This window comes from Tenrec ecaudatus, chromosome 16 (genome assembly GCF_050624435.1).
Source record: "Tenrec ecaudatus isolate mTenEca1 chromosome 16, mTenEca1.hap1, whole genome shotgun sequence".
NCBI lineage: Eukaryota > Metazoa > Chordata > Mammalia > Afrosoricida > Tenrecidae > Tenrec > Tenrec ecaudatus.
Genome location: NC_134545.1, coordinates 19842776 through 19862767, shown reverse-complemented (window position 1 = coordinate 19862767; position 19992 = coordinate 19842776). Strand labels below are relative to the sequence as shown.

The 19992-nt window shown below is 46.1% G+C and overlaps 1 protein-coding gene across 1 annotated transcript in view; it reads right to left on the bottom strand.

Moving 5' to 3' along the window:
• The window catches only part of PI4KA (phosphatidylinositol 4-kinase alpha), a 107095-nt gene that overhangs the window by 68340 nt on the left and 18763 nt on the right, over positions 1 to 19992 (bottom strand). The window contains exons 3-9 of the mRNA XM_075534533.1: positions 17609 to 17702; positions 11285 to 11373; positions 7579 to 7651; positions 6686 to 6945; positions 6097 to 6163; positions 3972 to 4120; positions 920 to 985 (exon numbers count right to left, since the gene is read on the bottom strand). Coding sequence (XP_075390648.1) covers positions 920 to 985; positions 3972 to 4120; positions 6097 to 6163; positions 6686 to 6945; positions 7579 to 7651; positions 11285 to 11373; positions 17609 to 17702 — 798 coding nt within the window. The remainder of the gene's footprint in view (positions 1 to 919; positions 986 to 3971; positions 4121 to 6096; positions 6164 to 6685; positions 6946 to 7578; positions 7652 to 11284; positions 11374 to 17608; positions 17703 to 19992) is intronic.

Sequence of the window (19992 nt, the reverse complement as noted above, 5' to 3'; positions counted from 1 at the left end):
CATGAGCGGGAGTGACCCAGTGGTGGAGGTGTGGTTCAGGGCTTTGGCAGCACTTTTTACTCTGGGGGCAGTGCACTGGAGGTGGAGCGAGGAGCCACGGCCTTCACTTCAGGAGCTTCCCTGCTCACCCTAGCGGGAAGCTGTGCTTTATTACATTTATTGACACGGGGTGGCACCAACCTCTGCCCACACAGACCGATGGAGTAGGGGGCGGGGGGTGGGGGGGAGGGCAAGTGTGCCAAGGGGCCCCAGGCAGGGCTTGAGGGCAGGAAAGTGGAAAGCAGGTTTGTGGAGAACCACTGACAGGAGCTGCTAGCAGCTCCCCTGCGTGTCACAGCCCTCAGTTGCTGGCCCTGCCAGAAGGGGGCTGTGTGTGTGCAGGTGAAGAAACAAGGCAAAGTGCATTGGGGGTGGGGCTGGCCGCCGAGCCCACACTTTGTCAGAGGCCTGGTGAGCAGGCAGTGGAGACTGGAAGCCCTCCTGAGGAGCAGTGAACGCTGTCCTGAAGGCCCGCCTGGCTGAGAGACCCGGAGTGTCCTGTGGTGCAGAGGAAACACCAGGCTCTCCACCTGGGGGCCACTTCCAGACGTTGCCTGCCTGGTGCCTGACCCCAAGGCCCAGTTGTAGTCTGGAACTCTATAAAGTATGATCTGTGAGCTCCGCGTGGCTCTCGCCACAGACGACCAAACCCAGAGAAGTAGAGAGCAGTGTGCGGGTGGCTGGGGGCAGGACTGGAGGAGTGTGGAGGGCAGAGCGGTAAGCATGACCTCCTCCTCGTGGGACCTGACTCTCCTTAAACGCACTCCCGCCCCTGAAGTCAGATTCGGATGCTCTGACAGCCACCGTTTCAAATGGGGTGTGAGTGGCCCCAGCCCCGCCCTGCCTGCGCTCTGCACACAGGACTCTGAGGGGCCCCTACCTCTGTGACGCTGGCTACCACTGCATCCAGAGACTTGAGAACAGGCTCCTCGACGATCTTCTTCACCTGCCGGGGACATGTGACCACATGACACGCCGACCCACACCGAGACCCAGAACCACAGAACACTCACGGGACCAAATGGGATAGGTACGATGGGTCAACCATAGCTAGGGGAGAGCTGCATGTCCACCACATTGGATCTGTTCTCACTGTCCTGTCACCTGGGCATCAGTTCCTACTCATGGTGGTCCTAAACAGCATAGGAGGACTGCTGCGTTAGGGTCTTAGGAGCGATGGACCAGGCCTTTCTTACGAGGCACCTCATGTGCCAATCTCTCAGTGAGCAGCTGTGGTCACACCCAGGGACCTTCATACCACCGCCTTCTCAGTGAGTGGCTGACTGTGTTCATACTCAAGACCCTTCACACCAGCAGCCACTCAGTGAGCAGCTGTGCTCACACCCTAGCACAAAACACAGAAAATTCAGCCATTGCTTTGAGCTTTTCTTAATCTAGCTCACAATGACATCAAATTCAAGAGAAGGACCCAGCTCCTTTAAACTTGCTGATACTAGACCTCACTTGGTCCAGTCATGGATAAAGTACTGCCACGAGCCACCCATTCTGTCTCTCCCAGGCACTGGGATCCCCTTCCTGGCCAGCCCTCAGGGGCTCACAGCACCTCCTGCTCCTCAGGCCTTGCACGACCGGCTCTTTACATGCTACCCAGGCGGTTTCACTAGAGTACATCTTCTCAACGGCTACTAGCATTGCTTCCACCCCTTTGCTGGAGCTGCTTTAGTAAAAGGATGAACCGCTAACTCCAAAGTTCAAGCCCATTAGCCATTCCTGGGGAGAAAATGAGGTTGTCTGCTCCGGTACAGATGTACTGGCTTGCAAACCCTAAGGATGAGTTCTGCTTTGTCCTATAGGGTTGCAGTGAATCAGAAATGACACCAGCAGGTTTGGGCTCCTGTTTAGAAGCAACTGTTTACACCCTTTCTCTGAATTTTGTAAAGGGATGTACTGTTCCCCTCCCCAGCTGCAATACTCAAAGCAGGCCATTTTATTATTTTTTTAATTTTTAAAAATCATTTTATTGGGGGCTCATACAATTCTTATCACAACCGACATACATCCACTGTGTCAAGAACACATGTACATTTGTTGCCATCATCATTCTCAAAACATTTGCCTTCTACTTGAGCCCTTGATATCGGCTGCTCATTTTCCCCCTCCCTCCCCATTCTCTCCTCCCTCATGAACCCTTCATCATTCGTATATTATTATTATTTTGTCATGTTACACTGTGCAACGCAGGCCATTTTCAAAACGTTTGTTGTGAGGTACCGTTCAGGTGGTTCTGACTCACAGTGACACTCTGTACAGCAGAACAAAACCCTGCTGCTCCTGCACATCCTCCTAATCATAATCACTCCCGTGCGCAGTCCATTGTTGCGAGCACCGGGTCAATCCAGCTCATCGAGGGTCTTCCCTCTTTTTTACAGCATCTCTCCTGAGAACATGTTCAAAGTATAGATGTTCCCTGGGTTATGCAAGTCAGGAACCTTGGTGGCGTAGTGGTTACTTATTGTGTTGTGATCCACAAGGTCAGCAGTTCAAAACCATCAGCTACTCCTTGTGAGAAATATGGGGCTTTCTAGTCCCATTCAGAGTTACAGTCTCAGCTGATATCAAGGGCTCAAGTAGAAAGCAAATGTTTTGAGAATGATGACGGCAACAAATGTGCTTGACACAATGGATGTGTGTATGGATAAGAGTTGTATGAGGCCCCGATAAAATTATTTTTAAAAAGAGTTACAGTCTCAGGAAACCCAGAGGCAGTTCTATCCTGTTTCACAGGGTCTGAATCAGGGGTCCTCAAACTACGTCCCACAGGCCACATGCAGCCCGCCGAGGATATTTATCCACTCTGTTGGGTGTTTTGGCCCCATTTTGGCTTTTACTTCAAAATAAGATGTGTGCAGTGTGCATAGGAATTTGTCCATAGTTTTTTTTTAAAAACTCTAGTCCGGCACTCTAACGGGTTTGAGGGACAGTGAACTGGCTCCCTGTTTAAATCGTTTGAGGACCCCTGGTCTGTATGAATGAGCATCAACTCCACAGCAATGAGTTTTTGGTTTTGGATGGTGCAAGCGATTAAATGATCAGCTGCTAACCAAAAATAATGGTTCCAGTCTACCCAGAGCACCTCGGAAGAAAGGCCAGGTGGTGTACACCCAAAAATCAGCCTGTGAAGCCTTGTGCAGCCCAGCTCTACTCTGATACATGTGATTTCATGGCAACCAGTCATAAACCAGTCATTTGATGTATAAACAAGTAATGTGTAGAAAAAAGGAATAAAAACTTGCCTAAAACAAACAACAGAGAAGAAATGGAGACTCGCACAGAAGAATACCCGAGCGTGCTAAGTTAATGTATATCGAGAGGAAGAGAGTTAAAAAAATTCCCCCCAGGGACAAGGGCAATATCCAGTCTCCCACTGGATTCCTTGATGTCACACAAGGAAAGGTCACCCTTGAGAAGGCGCCCTTCTGCCCGGATCCCAAGGCTGAGATGCAAGCAGGGAGATCTTTCTTCCTTGACTTTAATGTCCTCAGGAAGGGGTGGGCCCAGAAACCCAGGTTAGGGTGACCTCACACTTCCTTCAGCTCTGCTCTCACCCACTAAAGTCTTCTTGCCTGTCGACCTGCAGCCACCCTCTCGGGCGCCGACGCCCATGCACAGGAGCAGCTGGAGGAGCAGCCTCTCTCTGTAGCGGGTGTGCGAGGTGAGCATCAAGGCCTCCCCCACTCGTTCCGAGCCTTGTTCTTTCCCTAGCAGAGGGTTGGCTCTTCTGCCTCTGTCCTTGATGTGTGGCATAGGCAACAGTCCAAAGAGGCAGAACCACACCCTCCTGTGTTGTCCCGGAAACATGTGACCAGTAGGCTGCACTCCAAAATGGAGATCCTCCCCATTGCTCTCTTAGGAAACACAGGCTTTGACACCAGAGGCACCCCTGATTGAATACACTGCCACGCACTGCTTACCAAGTTGAGCAGTTCCTGAAGCATTTCGAGGGGAATGTTGAACTCCCGATAGGGGGCGCCGTTGAAAAGGGGTGAGACGGAGAAGCTGGAGCTGATGGTGGAGAAGTAGTAATCCGGGTCCAGGGCACTCCCATCAGGCAAGCAGGAGGCTGCGGAAAGAGAACTCGAGTGAGTACGTCACAGCACTTCCTGTAGCCAATTCCCTCAGCAACCCGCCAAGGGGCAGCCCGGGCTCCTTTTTACATACAGGGTATCCTCCTTTCAGGTGACACTGTGGTCACCTGGCATAATGTAATGGCCACCAGGGTTTGAGAAGTTCCTGAACAGCCACCTAAGGTGCACCTATTATCTCCCCTGCCCAGAGGAAAGACCCATGCAAACAATTAGCCCCTCAACACCAAACCCACTACCATCTAGTTGATTCTGATTCAGCAACCCTAGAGAACAGGGAGTTTCCAAGCCTGTAACTCTTCATAAGAATGGAAAGGCTCAGCTTTCTACCACAGAGTGGCTGGTGGTTTTGAACTGCCAACTTTGCAGTTAGCAGCCCACCTTGTAACACTACACCAGAGCTCCTAACGGGCCATATAAACATTAGCTTCCGTAATGAGACCCGAAGGACTAGATGGTGCCCAGCTACCATCATCAACTGCTCTAAAAAGATCGCATTAGAAGGTCCTGGTTGGCTGCAGTGTTGGACCCTGCGTGGCCATGCTGTAGCCCAAATCCGGATTTGTCTTTTTGTCTATTTGTCTTTCTGTAATAAAGTTTTGTTTTGTTACTTCAAAAAAAAAAAAAAAGAAGGTCCTGGTTAGAGTGGGAGAAAAGTGTGGAGCAGAGCTCAAAACCACGGCACTGACTAGGCTTACTGGTGAGACAGAGACTGGTGGAACCCTTAAGACTTTGGCCGTGACCCTTCAGGTCTGAAATTGACCTCATCCCTGTGTCAGAATAAAGAACCATGCGAGGTCAAAAGGGCAGCATTTACCCAAGCACAGAGTTCAGCGGGACAGGGAAGGAGGAGGAATAGAAACAGAAAACACAAGGAGCAAGTGGATTGACGGTACATCCATCGATGGCAATGGACGAGTTAAAACAAAATTGCATGAATGCAAAACTCATGATCTGTTCGTAAACCTTTACCCAAATCACAATAAAAAGTTAAAAAGTGTTTTCATATGTACACACAGCAAAAGTTACATTAATGCAACAGTGAAAAAAAAGTAGCAGTTGAAAAAGCTGGAGGAAGCGACACCTCTTCCTAGTTCAGAAACTCAGCTGGGATAACCACTCGCAAAACTCTCAACTGGAGAGGGAGAATGGCACCTTTTTGCATGCAGACACACGGAGAAGCATGAGAGCCACAGGACCCAAGATATTGTACTGCTAAAATCAGACCCCAAGGCCACATTACTGTAGGTTTCAAGAGTAGAACAATAATGTTGGGTAAAAAATAAACACACACTCACTGCCATGGAGTCGATGATGACTCAGAGTGACCCTATAGGACAGGTTAGAACTGCCCTTGTGGTTTCCTGAGACAGTAACTTTTTAGGGGAGTAAAATGTCCCGTTTTTCTCCCAAGGCTTGGCTGTTGGTTTCAAACTGCTGACCTTTCAGTTTGTAGTCCAGTGGCTAATGACTATGCCACCAGAGCTCCTAGTGTGTGCTAAATATGGATCTAAAATTGTGGAGTTGTTTGAAAATCCTTTTTTTTCCTTTAAATTTTTTTTTTTTTTTTTTTTTTTTACTGTGAATAGAGTGAAGGTTTACAGAGCTGTGAGAGATGACCATAGGAAAGCAGTAAAACCTCATCTATCTTTTCAGGTTGAATGCTGTGGGCAAATGTAATCTGTGCGCTCCAAACAACGCGTGGGTCAGGATCATTTCGATGGCAGTGAGTTGACTTTTTTGGTTTTACGCTCATTTTTTACTCTTTTCTCTCTAGAGGAAATGAAATTTTCAGACATTTAAATGGAAGTGAAAATTGTTGCCTAAAAGGGTGACACTCCACATGTATGGAGCAGTGGATTAATATCAGCATCTTTAATGTTACAAGAGGACATCACTAAGGGCCTGAAATCCAATCACTGGGTCCACAATCCCAGCAGAAATGCAAGCTCACCGTCAAAGTAATGGAAGGCTGATCCTCCAGGCGAGCTGGGAGGGGGCATCCCTCGTTCTGGGCTGACCTGAAACAAATCACCACAGTCACTGACCAGCACAGACCATGCAAATCCGTCCCATGGCAAAAGACAAGGCACTCTCTGCCAGTCCCTGTGCAAGCCCACCTCTTCCCTGAAGCCCAGCAGGCTACAGCTCTCTCTGTTGCTGCTGTTCATGACTGTCGAGTTGGTCCCAGTTCCCGGCAACCCTATGTCACTGGTTAATTTTCTACAATAGGCCACCAAGCCTATCTTCCTAATCTGTCTCAATCAGGAAGATCAGGGGACCCTACTCTGCCTTCTAGAAACATGTAGGCCTGCAGTGGCCCTGGCTGCTCCTGAGGGTGGTGGCTGCCCCTGGAGTGGAGCCTGGGGCTCTCGGCATGGGTGGTGATGATTCTACCACAGAACCACCACTGCCTGCTCTCGACTCCATGCCTTTCACTAAATTCCTCCCATGGGACTCTTAGTGGAGATGGGATTCTATGAATCAGAGCACACGGAACGAGATTTCTCCCCTGCCCCCTCTCTCTGGGGGTCCTGGCCCACCTGGGAGATGCTGGACACACTGCTGGTCTTCCTCTTCAGGGTGCCCTCCTGACAGACCGTTAGCAGACTGCTGGGGAGGATGGAGCGGAAATCGTTGAAGGACCGCCTCCGGGCGCCTTCGAGCTCCTCCGAGACCCGGAGGGAATGTGGCGGGATTTTGGGGAAGAGCTTCGAGAGCAGGGACTCCTCTGTGCTGCTGTGACGCCCAAAAGCGCGGGAGATTCCTAACAGGCAGGGGACGGCGGATTTGCAGAGATACTCTGGAAGACCAAGTGGGAGAGCTAGAGTGAGAGGAAGCCCTCTGTGGGCAGGCCATACAGCACTGGGCTGGAACCACCTACGGCTGAAACCAACCAAAGTCATGGGGATGGAGCCCATCCCAAGGACTGACAGATGATACTTTCAATCTGCCATCACAGGAATATGAGACCGACTGTGTCTCCACCACACAAGGCTACTCTCTCAGGGAGCTCGACTTGATTCAGGGCAAATGACCATCAAGAACGTAGGTCATGTTAGTCTGTACCTGGTACCTAAACAGTATACTTTTACTTCCTAGGGCCCTATTGGTGGGAGCACGGGGAGGGTCTTAAACAGGAAGAATTAGCTTTAGTGTTCACAGACTCTACCCAGACAGACAAACTGAGGCCCAAAGAGGCGAAGTTACTTGCCCAAGGTCCCCCAGCATTTATATGGACTATCCATGCTCCCAACACCTCCATGGGGCCCCACAGCACACTAACAGGCAACTAAGAGAACATGTATGAAATGCTGGTGCCCATAAAGTGACATTGGATCCACAAGGGCAGAGAAGACGTCTGCGGAGAAACAGGAGAAAGTTGACTACATGGTTAGAGGGAAAAAAAAAATGCCTCAGAAATCTAAAATCCTACCTTTTTCTTGAATCTCCAAGGTCTGGCACATTCCCAAAAGGGTGTTTAGAACCTGCAAAAGTGCCTCCAAAATCTGTGACAGCCAAGCAAACGGGGGAGAAAAAAGTAAACAAACAGGTTTATAAACAAAATAACACTGAAGTCATGCAGGACCAGCAGCAGCTTTTAGACATTATCTTCTCGAGCGTCTAGAGCTGATGCCTGAGCCCTTCCCACTACAGCTCTTAAAGGTGCCAACCAGCTGACCTCCAGGGCCAGAAAACCACCTCCACCAACATGGCCCCATCTACCTTTGGACTGGTACTAAGTTCCAACACGGGCTCACATCCATGGACTCCTGGAGCCACAGGCACAAGTCTCCATCTTCCTCCATAGTCTGGAGCCAGGTGGTAGGCCCCCAAGTCTTCTCTTTCCCAGCTATCCCTAGTCCCTTCCACTATTCCTCAGGTTGGCAAGTTCTTTGCCGTGCCAACCACCTGCCTCTGATTTCACAGTAGCCCAACCTGTCTGCATCCCTTTCCAAATACGGAGCTCAGGCTCAGATACATGAAAGCTCGGACGCACCTAAGAAGTCGTACACTCCTTGTGGATTCCAGCCTCACTTTGTGGGACATTAGGTTTTCAGCAGACCCCTTCACACTGCTGACTCAATGTGTTTATTTTACAAAGAAAAATGCTTAAAGTTTTTTTTGGTTTGTTTTCATATATGCTGCCCCAATCAGTCATTTTACTTGTTATTATCCCAACAGGAGCTCCCATACTAGCTCTGGCTCCCTGGACAGGCCTTTGGCCCCAAGCTTTAGCCTTCTACCAATGGGATCTTTGGGCATGACAGTGGCCCGGGTTTGCTTCAATGGTAAGGGCGCCCTCTGGGGTACAGTCCTACACTTGCCCAAATTCTATGAATCCTCTCAACTCTCAGTCCATGTTATTGATCTGTGAAGTAAGTCAGAGCAGGTGTTGTTCAAGGCCTCAATGAGGGTCAACTTGACTATCCACATCGTCTCTCAAGCTAAGAAGAAAACGACAGTGTTCTGACATGACGTGCTCATATGCAAGTCAGGTTTCTTATATTGTGTTACCATCAAAGAATGATGAAATAGCTAGCCTACTGTGAGGTGTGGATGCCCCTGGCAGCAAACAACTTGGTCCACGTTCCTGAAAGGAGGACCAGACCTGAGGGCGATGCGTAGAGGTTAATCGAGCCAGAAGGACCATGTGGAGGCCCATGTTGCCTGTCTCGGAAGGTTGGGGTTATGCATCATGGCCACCTGGGAGAGTGAGAAAGACGTGGAAGATGGCGGCTCTGTGGGACTTGCTGTGTGGAGAGAGCAGCAGCATCTGCTTAGGACAGTAAGTGCGTTTCCTGGGGACCCACCTGGGTGCTCTGTGCCTCAGCACCTCCCAGCCCTCGCCCTAAGTGTTGGTATCCCTTCTTCTGCAAGATTAAAGATAGCTTTATAGGCTCACTACGGGCCAGCATTGACTCAATGGCAGTCAGGGTTTTTTTAGTTTATCCCTAGAATCACTGCTCTAGATAATCAGATCTAGGAGTCAAAAAAGGGATTGGTAGCCACTGACCTGGCCCTGGTGAATGAGATAAAAAGACAAAGTGAGCAGAGAAGGGTGGCTGCTATTTCCACAGGGCACAGTGGGCGGAACGTGTCACCCACCACGTTTGTGGCGCCAGAGGGGGACGATACAACCGAGGTGGTCAGTCTCCTGCGGCTAGATGGATCAAACTGGTGACATGGCTAAGACTCACTGGAGTGGGATTGCCTTCACACCTCTGAAGACCTGAAAAGTAGTATCGTTTCCATTTCATCCACAAAAATGAAGTCCCCGGCTCTAGCGTTTGATTTTGATGCATTTTGCTCATGGAAAACTCCTTAACATATAGCCTGCTATTTTAAATAATAATACATAATTCAAACAGCAATCTTTTGAGCCAAACTACACATAAAAGGTGGAACCTAAGCTAGGAAGGGATGTGAAGACTGTAGGACAGAAATACCGGTAGTTGCTAGCAGAGTTTAATTTGATATCAAGAAATCTAAAAAAAAATTTTAAACATTAACAAGAATTCAAAAAGTGTAGGAAGTTGGGAACATTTAACACACAGAAAGCAATGTGGCATACCTGGCAGGATCTGAGAATACCTGCATGGTGGCCTGCGGACAGACTCTAAATGCCTTCTAAGGTTTCCCAGAATAGGACCCTTGGTGGCACAGTGGCTATTCACTGGGTTGATAAAGGCAGAGTCAGTAGTCACCAGCTCCTTTGAGGGAGAAAGATGGGGCTTTCTACTCCCATAAAGAATTATAGCTTCGGAAACTCACAGGGGCAAGTCTACCCTGTCCTATAGGATCAGTTGGAGCCAGTATCGACATGCCAGTGAGTTTGGTTTTCTGAGGCTGAAGCCTTTACGAAAGTAGTCTCATCTGTCCCTTGAAGAGTTGCTGCTGAGTTCAAACTGCCAACCTTATGGATGTCGTTACATGTCATCCAGCTTGTTTTGACCCACAGCGACCCAATGACCAACAGAAAGAAACACCACCTGGTCCTGCGGCATCCTCACGAGCTCATGATTTCAGATGCCGTGTGATAATCTTGTGAAAGGTCTTCCTCACTATACCAACCATGACGTCCTTCTCCTGGGACTGGTCTCTCCAGACATGCCCAGAGTACATGAGGCAAAGTCTCACCATCCTGGCCTCTAAGGAATATTCTGGCAGTACTTCTTCCAAGGCAGGTTTGCCAGTTCTTTTGGCAGTCTGTAGGACTTTCGATATTCTTCGCCAGCATCATTGTTCAAATGCATCAATTTTTCTTCAGTCTTCCTTATTTAATATTCAACTTTCATATGCATATGATGCAGTGGTGAATACCATGGCTTGGGTCAGGCATATCTTAGTTCTCAAGTAATCTCGCTGCTTTCCAACACTCTAAAGAAGTCTTGTGCTGCAGATTTAGCCAATGTAATGTGTCCTTTGATCTCTTGATTGCTGATTCCATGAGCGTTGACTGTGGATCCCAGCAAGACAAAATCCTCGACAACATCACTCCTTTCTCCATTGATCATGATGTTCCCTACTGGTCCAGTTCAGTCACTGAACCTTGTGGTTAGCAGCCTCCTTTGATAACCGACTCACTTACTCATGCCATCTAGTTGATGCCAACTCAGAGGAGCACTCTGGGCAGAGTAGAACTGCTCTACTGGGTTGCCAAGGCTGTGGATCTTCATGGAAGCAGACTGCCTCATCTTTCTTCCAAGGAGAAGCTGGTGGGTTCAAATCACCGACTTTCAGTTAGCAGCCTGGCACTTAACCTGCTGCGCCACCAGAGTTCATTCTATAGCTCACGTCTTCATTCACTCATTGCTGTAGAGTCAGTTCTGACTCACAGCGACCCTGCAGGGCACAGATGAACAGCTCCCTAAGGTCTCTGAGACTGTCAATAAAGTTTGAAGGTTTCTTTATGGAAGCACAGACTCATCTTTCTCCTCAGGAGCCACTGGTAGGTTCAAATCTCTGAACTTTGGGTTAGCAACCCAATATATATATTTCTTAGAACTGTTATTAATAGTACAGAATAAAATTGACATGAACAAACAGTACCACCCCATGCAATATATATAAACATATATATTTTACCTTTTCCCTTACTTTGAGCTAACGGTAACAAGACCTAGCCAGCACACTCTCACCTCATCTCTCAGGGTGGGGTCCCTGTAGGCCACATCAGACAGCAAAGTCACCAGGCAGAAGCTGAAGTTCTCTGCCACTGGGAGGGAACCTGGGAGACAAAGACACAGACCACATCTTTAGAGATGAGATGCTGGGCCAGGCCTGCTGGCCACAACTCAATTCAATTAGGAATTTCCCTTCTTGAGCAAATAGCCAAGAGACCTGGCTATCGCGGCTGCCCTCCTTGAGATGTAGACCCAACACGCTGGCTGAGACGCTGTTTTGCTCCAACAAACTTATGTGTTTCCTGAGGCAATTTACAGTGTGCAGAGACTGTAGAGCTTTCAACAGAGCAGATGCCATGGTTACTCAGCCAGAATGAAAGCAAGAAGTCAGTCTTATCAGAGAGTAAGACATGGTAGAGGGCAGTTGTTGAATACTGATGACAATACCTTTGAGTTGAATAAAATGCTGCTTATGTTTCTCTGCTTTGGATTTTAGCAGATGGGGGAAATCCTATGAGAAATTCCAAAGATTAGCTCTATCCCCTGAAGTTCTTAAGACCGCCCTACAAAGCCTTCTAGGATGGTGGTTCTTGGAACATGGTCTTCAAAGTGGAGAAGGGACACTACACGTGGAAGGTGAAAGGTGACAGAGCATGGAGATGTGATGCCTCTTCAAACCATCACCTGGAGGCCCAATTATGAAACACTTGGTCTACTTTGAATAGTGAATACAAAAAAAAACCAACCAACAACCAGAATAGTGATTACCAATCCAAGGACATAATACTATTTTCATAAGGCTATTTTATTAACACACTTAAATTACATGGCAGAAGACTGTCACATTTCTACTTTTGTGCTTTTAAGATGCCACCCTTCATCCATCTCAAGCTGACATGAGTCTGGCAGAACCCAGACTGCCTGCTTTCCTCCTGCCCCCGAGGTGATGTGGATGCTGCTGGCACAGCCCAGCAGGGGTGGACTGAGAAACCCACCCCCCCACCCCACCCCACCCCCTGCTGCTCTGGCTCTGCAACACAAAGAAGAAGCTTTCTGCTCCAGCCAGGAATGCAAATGGCACGGTGCACTGGTAACTATGCTGCACAAGACCTCTTGAAAGCGTTTCAAAGCAAGGCTACTTGGAGGACTAAGGTGTGCCTGACCCAAGTCAGGACATTTCAGTCGCCTCACATGCATGTGAAAGTTGGGCACTCAGTAAGAAGGAAGCATTTGAATGGTGGAGCGTGAGAAAGGGTCACTCTGAGTTGAAATCAACTAGGTGACAGTGGGGTTGGGTTTAACAATGCTTAAGTCCTGGGAAAACTTAAATTGTTATAGGAATCCAATCCACATATATGGAGTGATATTTGTTTTGAAATTAAGAAGAAAAAAACCAGCACCATAACCTCCTAGTCTTCTACTTCGTCCCAAATTGGACAGCATAGCAGAGGGCACAGATGTTTAATTGTTTAGAAGTGGCACCCCCCCACCCATTGGCATTTGTGGACCTTCTAATTCTAGAATATACGCATACATTTAGTGACAGGGACCAAAAAGGTCATCTTCAGGCAATGGCAAGCCATCAGAGATGATGATAAGCCCACAGTCAAGAAAAACGCAGGTTCAGCTAGATGCTCAGAAGTACAATGGACCAGACAGGGCCCACCCAACAAATCAGAGCTGTTCCACTGCCAAAAAGGACTACAGTGTCCTTCACAGGCACCAGCCCTCTCGCAGCCACAAGTGGGCCACAGGCGTCAGAGAGAGAGGCAGATTACATGGTTACTGCAGTCTTGTAAGTCGTTAATTCTAAAATGTTGGCGGTCTTCCCACTGGATTTTGGAGTCCCTGGAAATCAGTACATAAGAGCAGAGGCATTCTAAGTGTTTATTTTAGTACAATGCTTCGCAGATAGCACATACCGCACTCACTGCCACCCAGTCAATTCTGACTCACGTAACCATGGAAATAGTTTGGAAGGACAGAGGATCAAAGGCGTGGGAGGGGGGAAATGATGAGAAGAAGAGATGAAACTTTCCCTTTAACCGTAAAGAGAACTCAAAATACAAGTTAAATAAATATGAATCCAACCAAGTAGCATCTCATTGTGATTCAAGGTATACTTCCTTGATGACTAATGATAATGAAAGTTTTTTTTCATGTGTTTATTTGCCTTTGGTACAAGGGTGTTTCAGGAAGTTCATGGAGAAATGGATTGAAAAGATCACGGAATTTTCCCACGAACTCCTTGAAGCCCCTTGTCTATTTTCCCTGAAGAAATGTCTATTCAGATCTTTTTCCGTTCTTCAACTGTTTTTGTTTTTCACTGTTGAGTATACATGGTCTCTATGTATTCTGTATACATGCCCCTATCACATGTACAATTTGCAAATATTTTCTCCAATTCGGTGGGCTATCTTTTTCACTTTTGGATTTCCTAAAGATTTTGATTTCTATCAACTGACTGTAATGGCTGTACAACTTGCTGGGTGTAACTGACAGCACTAAATTCTACACCAGAAAAAGAAAACATTAGTAAATAATGTGCTACATGTCACCTGTCACTGACACCCTGAAAAATGGTTCAAGTTATTGATACTACTTAGGCACATTCAAACACTTCATAAGATTAGTTCTGCTGACTTTAAATGTTTACAGCTTCATAGGACTGCTCAGTCAATTGGCCTAAAACTGGTTGTTTTTAAAAATCATTTTATTGGAGGTTCTTACAGCTCTTAACACAATCTATCCACCCATCCATGCAACCATCGTGTCAAGCACATTTGTACATATGTTGCTATCATCATTTTAAATATTTTCTTTCTACTTGTTAGAGGCCTTGGTATCAGCTCATTTTTCCCCAGCCTAATACTGTTTAGGTGTACTCCCTCGTTTGGTGAGTAGTGCCTGGGGGCTTGAACGCTTGCCAGAGGTCATCCAGCATACAACTGGGCCTTTATTCAACTGGAAGAAGAAGCCCTTTTGGGGTGATGAAAATTCCCAGAGAAAGAACCAGACTATAGCCTCGAACTACTTGCATGAACTACTGCTTTCTCTGCCATGAGATCGGAAGAACTGGATGGTGCTCAGCTACTGTTACTGATTGTTTTGATCAAGGAATCTCCGATAAATTCTGATCAAAATGGCTGGGATCTATCTGAGAAAAGTTTCAATCCATGAACCAAACGTTTCCTCTGAAGTCATGCTCAGAGCAACAGTTCTGCTAGTTAGTACAGAAGGTTTGCCATAAGTAGTGTTCTTTCGAAGGATTATTTTGTACGAGGTAAAATTGATGACAATAACTCTCAAGTTGGGTGAGGAGGATAGGAGGAGTGAGTCTATGTCAATAGAGGTGAAATAATAGGAAACAGCCCAAAGAATGTAACTATGTGATAAAAAGCATTAATTGATACAGAACCTGTTGAATGGGTGTCTTATGTAGATTTTTGCCAAGATGAATAGGAAAAAAATTTTTTTTTACTTTGGCCAATTTATCTTTCTTTTGTTGCTTGTGCTTTTGATGTCCTATCTGAGAATTCTTTCCCAAATGCAAGGTGATGAGTTTTCCTCCTTCGTTCTTTTCTAGATGAGATCATTTTGGCTATCTTGCGTCCCTTCCAATCCCATGCGCATTTTAGAATCAGCTTTTCAATTTTCACAAAGAAGCGAGCTGGGATTCTGTTAGGGCCTACATTAAATCTATAGATTAGATTGGAAAGCACTGCCATCTTAATACTGAATCTTCTGACCCAGGAACACGTCTTTCCACATATTCGGGTCTTCTTTCAATTCTCTCTCTCGGTACAAGGCTTGCACGTCATGGTTTAAATTATTGGTTAGGTTAATTCCCAAGCATTTTATTCTTTTTGATACTGTTTACAAAGTTTTCTTAATTCCCTTTTATTGTTATATTGAAATACAATTGAATTTTGTTGGTTGCTCTTGTACCCTGAAAACCAAAGTATCAATAAAGTAGAAATCTCTGAGAAGCAGAAATTGGACAGAAAGCCCATGACCCTGCTACCACTGAATACTCAATGTCCCCATATTCCTAGGCTCTCTGAAGGCCATTTCCGTTGGGACTCATTTCTCCATTGTCTCCCTCAAAAAAATCAAAGCAAAATCTAACGTACAATGAGAAACCGAACACCTATTAGATGGCTAGAATTTTAAAAGTCCAACAACAAGTGTTGTAGAGAATGTGCAGAAGTTGGAAACCTCTACGTGTAGAATTTGGAAGTCACATATGTGAGAGGCCTTCAAAAAGTTCATGGGAAAATGGAATTGAAAGACATTGGAATTTTTCCATGAGTTTTTCATAGCCATGGGTAGGAATGGACAGTTGTTTTGAAAAATAGTTTGAAAGTCCCTCAATTAAACAGAATTACTCTAAAACCCAGCAATTCCACTCCTCAGCATATACTCTAGAGAAAGACTGTGTTCACACAGAAACTTGTACATCTTCACGACTGTTCTTAAGTCTGAGCTCATGGTTGGAACTACCGTGTCAATCCATCTTGCTGAGGGCTTCCTCTTTATCACTTCCCCGCTACTTGAACAAACTTGATGCCCTCCTCCAGGGACTGGTCTCTCTTGACAGCATGTCCAAAGTACGTGAAACCAAGTCTCGCCATCCTTTCCCTCTATAAGGAGCATTCTGGCTCTACATCTTCCAAGATAGATTTGTCTGTTCTTTTGGCAGTCCATGTACTTTCAATATTCTTCTCGACCACCATAATTCAAATGCATCAATTGTCGTTGGTTTTCCTTATTCAGTGTCCAGCGTTCACATGCATACGAGGGGACTGAAAATGCTATAGCTTGGGTCAGGCAGGTGTACCTTAATCCTCCAAGTAACATCCTTGCTTTCCAACACTCTAAAGAAGTCTTGTGTAGCAGATTTATCCAATGCAACGCATCATCTGATCTCCCAACTGCTGCTTCCATGAACAATGGCTGTGGATCCTAGCAAGACAAAATTCTGGCCAACTTCAATCTTTTCTCTTTTTATCATTTTACCACTGGTCCAGTTGTGAGGATTTTGGTCTCCTTTACATTGAGATGTAATCCATAATGAAGGCTGCAATCCTTGATCTTCATCAGCAAGTGCTTCAAGTCCTCCTATTTTATTTATTTAGCAGTATTATGAGTTCCAAAAGGTGAAAACTTTAAATGTCCTTCAGCTTCACCAATGGACATACAGTGACATAATTATGCAATGGGACATTGCTCAGTTGTTGAAAAAAAAAATGAAACACTGATACACAGGAAAATATGGATGAATCTTGAGTCATTATGCCAAGAGAAAGATGAAAGTCATTAAAAACATATATTATATATAAAATACCAGTCATTGTACAGTCCAGAAGTGGGAAATCTATTTCTCTCTCTTTTTATTTCTCTTTTCTTCAGATGTAGGAAATACATCAAGATAGAAAACAGATTGGGAATCATTTAGAGCTGGAGATAATAGCTAAGGGGTAGGAGGATCTTGCTGAGGTGATGAAAAGGTTCTAAAATTGACTGTGGGATTAGTTACGTCTATCTGTGAATACAATGAAAACATGGACTTACATACTGTAAGTGAGGGAAGTGTATGAGGTATGCATTATCTCTAGACCAAGCTCTTTATAAAAAGAAAAGAAATAAGCATGCATTTATGCTTTTGTTAGAGGTTGTTTACGACTTGGCAACAGTGGCAAAGTGATAAATCTAGTGATTGTGAACATCTTGGCTGAGTCCCAACATCCGTGGTACTCATCCCTTTGAACACCAGGAAAACTGACCTCACTCCAGGAGAACCAAAGACCTGTTGCCATTCAGAAGTGAGCCAATTCAGAGTCACAGCAGCAACCCTAGAGGACAAAGAACTGCTCCATGGGGGTTACGGAGACTGTGAATCTTTAAGGAAGCAGACTGCTGCATCTTGCTCCCCAGAGTGGCCAGCTGGTGGGTTCAAACTGTCAACCACATTCCAGTTGGTAGCCAACCACTTTAGTCACTGTGCCAACAGAATTCATATCACTCCACAAGGGAGTGTGTCAATCTAAGGGTAACAGAGTTGGGAGACAGGCAGGTGATCCAAATCTGGCAAATGGGACATAAGACGAAGCTCTGGAAGGTCTCAAAGTTCTTGCTCACTCAGTACATGGAGAAAACCAGCCTGCTCAGCCCTGCCTTCCCTCCCTGATCCTGGGGCTGCGAGTCAAGGTCCCACAATACTGGGGTAGACAATCAACCGACCACCGGGAAAGATACTGGCTAGAAACATCCTAAGTACACTTGATCTTTACAGAACAAAGAAGATATGCATTCAGGGAAAAAATGACACAAAATTACCTCTGCCTTTCCGAGCTGTGCTTTCTTCTACCCAATACACTTTGGGAAGACCTTTGAGAAGTCGAAGAAGGTATGGAATGATAGAATCCTTGTGCTAAAAGAAAAAAAAAATCACATTTAATACATTAATTCATAGCTTTTCCATGTCAGTGAAGTTCAAAGCAAAGTAAACCACATCCACAACCAAATCACCTTCCTCTTTCCCAACAGATCTCTGATCTGTCAAGTCAAGGTGAAGCAGTCCACCCCACTCTCTGGAGCTCAAGGTTTGACAACGGATCAAGTCTCCAAGGGGGGCAGGTCCCCACCTAGAAGGTGTGGGTGCACACAATCAAAAGTGCATAAATGGAGAGGGACTCAGCCCTCAACCCCATCAGAGGACACCAGGTTAGGATCTTCTGGACAGGCTCTAGTCTGGTCTTGGTGGCTCCTGGAAGGTTTGGGGATGAAATTGCAGGCATTTGTGGTATTGGCTCTATTTTCTGTCAATCAAATACAAGTGGAGCCAGGCTGAAGAGATATGCTGTAGAAGAGTGAGACCTGACCTTACATCCTCTCTCATGTTGACTCAAGCTCTGTGCTGCACTGATGCAGAATTATCTGATGATCCCTTTGCCCAGACAACTTTGGCATTGTCTCTGCAATGCTCAATGTCAAATGGGACCAAACTGCCCACACCATGGGCATACCCCTGCTGGCTACTTCAACGTTACCTCAGCAGCCAGTACATCTCTGGCCCAGGGGGATGTGCCTGTTGTGATTGGCTTTACCAGTGCGCCAGTCAAGTACATTGTCATAGTGCTAGAAGATTCCTTGGAGAGGTTTTCCTGGCCTTTTCTCACTGATGTACTTTTCCATGTTCTTGGAACTTCTTTGTGATGGGCCCCCATGAGCGTCCTGTGTCCTTTCAGAAAGTCTATCAGTGTGACCCCTTTAAAACATCCCAAAATGGTCTCCACAGCCCTCTGAGCTGGCATCTAGGCCTTGCGTTTAACTGGCCTAGTTGATCCGCCCAGAAGGCGCTGTTTTCACTGGACACATTTTTGAGGGCAAGACTGATTGATATGCATGTGTTGCCAGGGGGAGCTTCTTTGTAGTTGTCCACCGTTTGCAGAGACATGTTCCGGCGTGATCTGTTTGGATTAGACTCATACATGTATGAACTGGAAAAGGCAAAAAGAAAAAACCCTCTGAACCGTCCTGAGCTTCTCACTTCTGTTGTCCAGGGTCTTTGTCCTCTTTCTTTCCTCCACATTCCCTCGTTCCTCTCAAAAAGAGCGTTACACTTCAGATCTGACATTAGCCCAGTGAAAACACTATAATCTATCGTTGGTTATTTTTGTTTTTCTTTCCTCTTATGTGCTTCCCATAAGGGGAATAATATTTAATGTTGCCAAATATTTTAAAAGATACCTGACTGAGCATGATGTTCTTTTAAAAACTGTCCATCTGAGATCCACGTGGTAAGAGTGGCTTCAAAGATTACACAGAACCAATGAAATAAGTAAAATTTAAAGTAAAGGAAAAAAAGGCAGAAAAAAATCCAAAAGAAAGATTAGACAGCAATCATAGGAGGCAGTGCATTAATGGTCATGGGTAAGGAACAACTGAGGAGAGGGTGACACTGTGTAAAAGTGGGCTGTGGGTGGCATCAGAACTTGACTAGCTTCACCAAGAGGAGGGAGAAGAGTCACTGTCAGTATCAACAGCCCAAGACTGATGGCTATGAGGCGAAGGTCAGACACGCCTCCGTTCTCAAGATTTTTTACTAATTCTGACACCAGTCATCCCTTCCACATCACTCTCCAGTTTTCTGCTGGCTTCGATAATTTGTGGCAATGGCCACATTGAACTTATAGATAATACTCATGATTATAAGGTTTACTAGGAAAACAGCAGGTTACAATTCAGGATCAGGAACGACTCCAGATACAGTTCTTTAATCAGGACAGCTTCCTCTCAGCTGTACTCAAGCAAGCCTCTCTCTGGCCCTTGGTCACTCAGGTCTCTTGGCCCCGCCTCTGCTGTCCTGGGGCAAGTGTTACAAAAGTTTTCAATGCCACTCTTTTTTTAAATCATTTTATTGGGGGCTCATACAGCTCTTATCACAATCCATCCATCCATCCATTGCGTCAAGCACCTTTGTACATATGTTGCCATTATAATTTTCAAAACATTTTCTTTCTAGTTGAGCCCTTTGTATCAGCTCATTCCCCCACACCCCTTACAGAAGGGTCACAAAGAATGAAACATACAACAACTTTCCTCTAGTTCTTTAATGTTTCCTCCCCCCACTATTGTGATCTCAGTTCTCCCTTACAAATCCAGCTAGACCAGAGCATGGACACTGGTACAGATAAGAGCTCGCTCGCAACAAAAGGAAT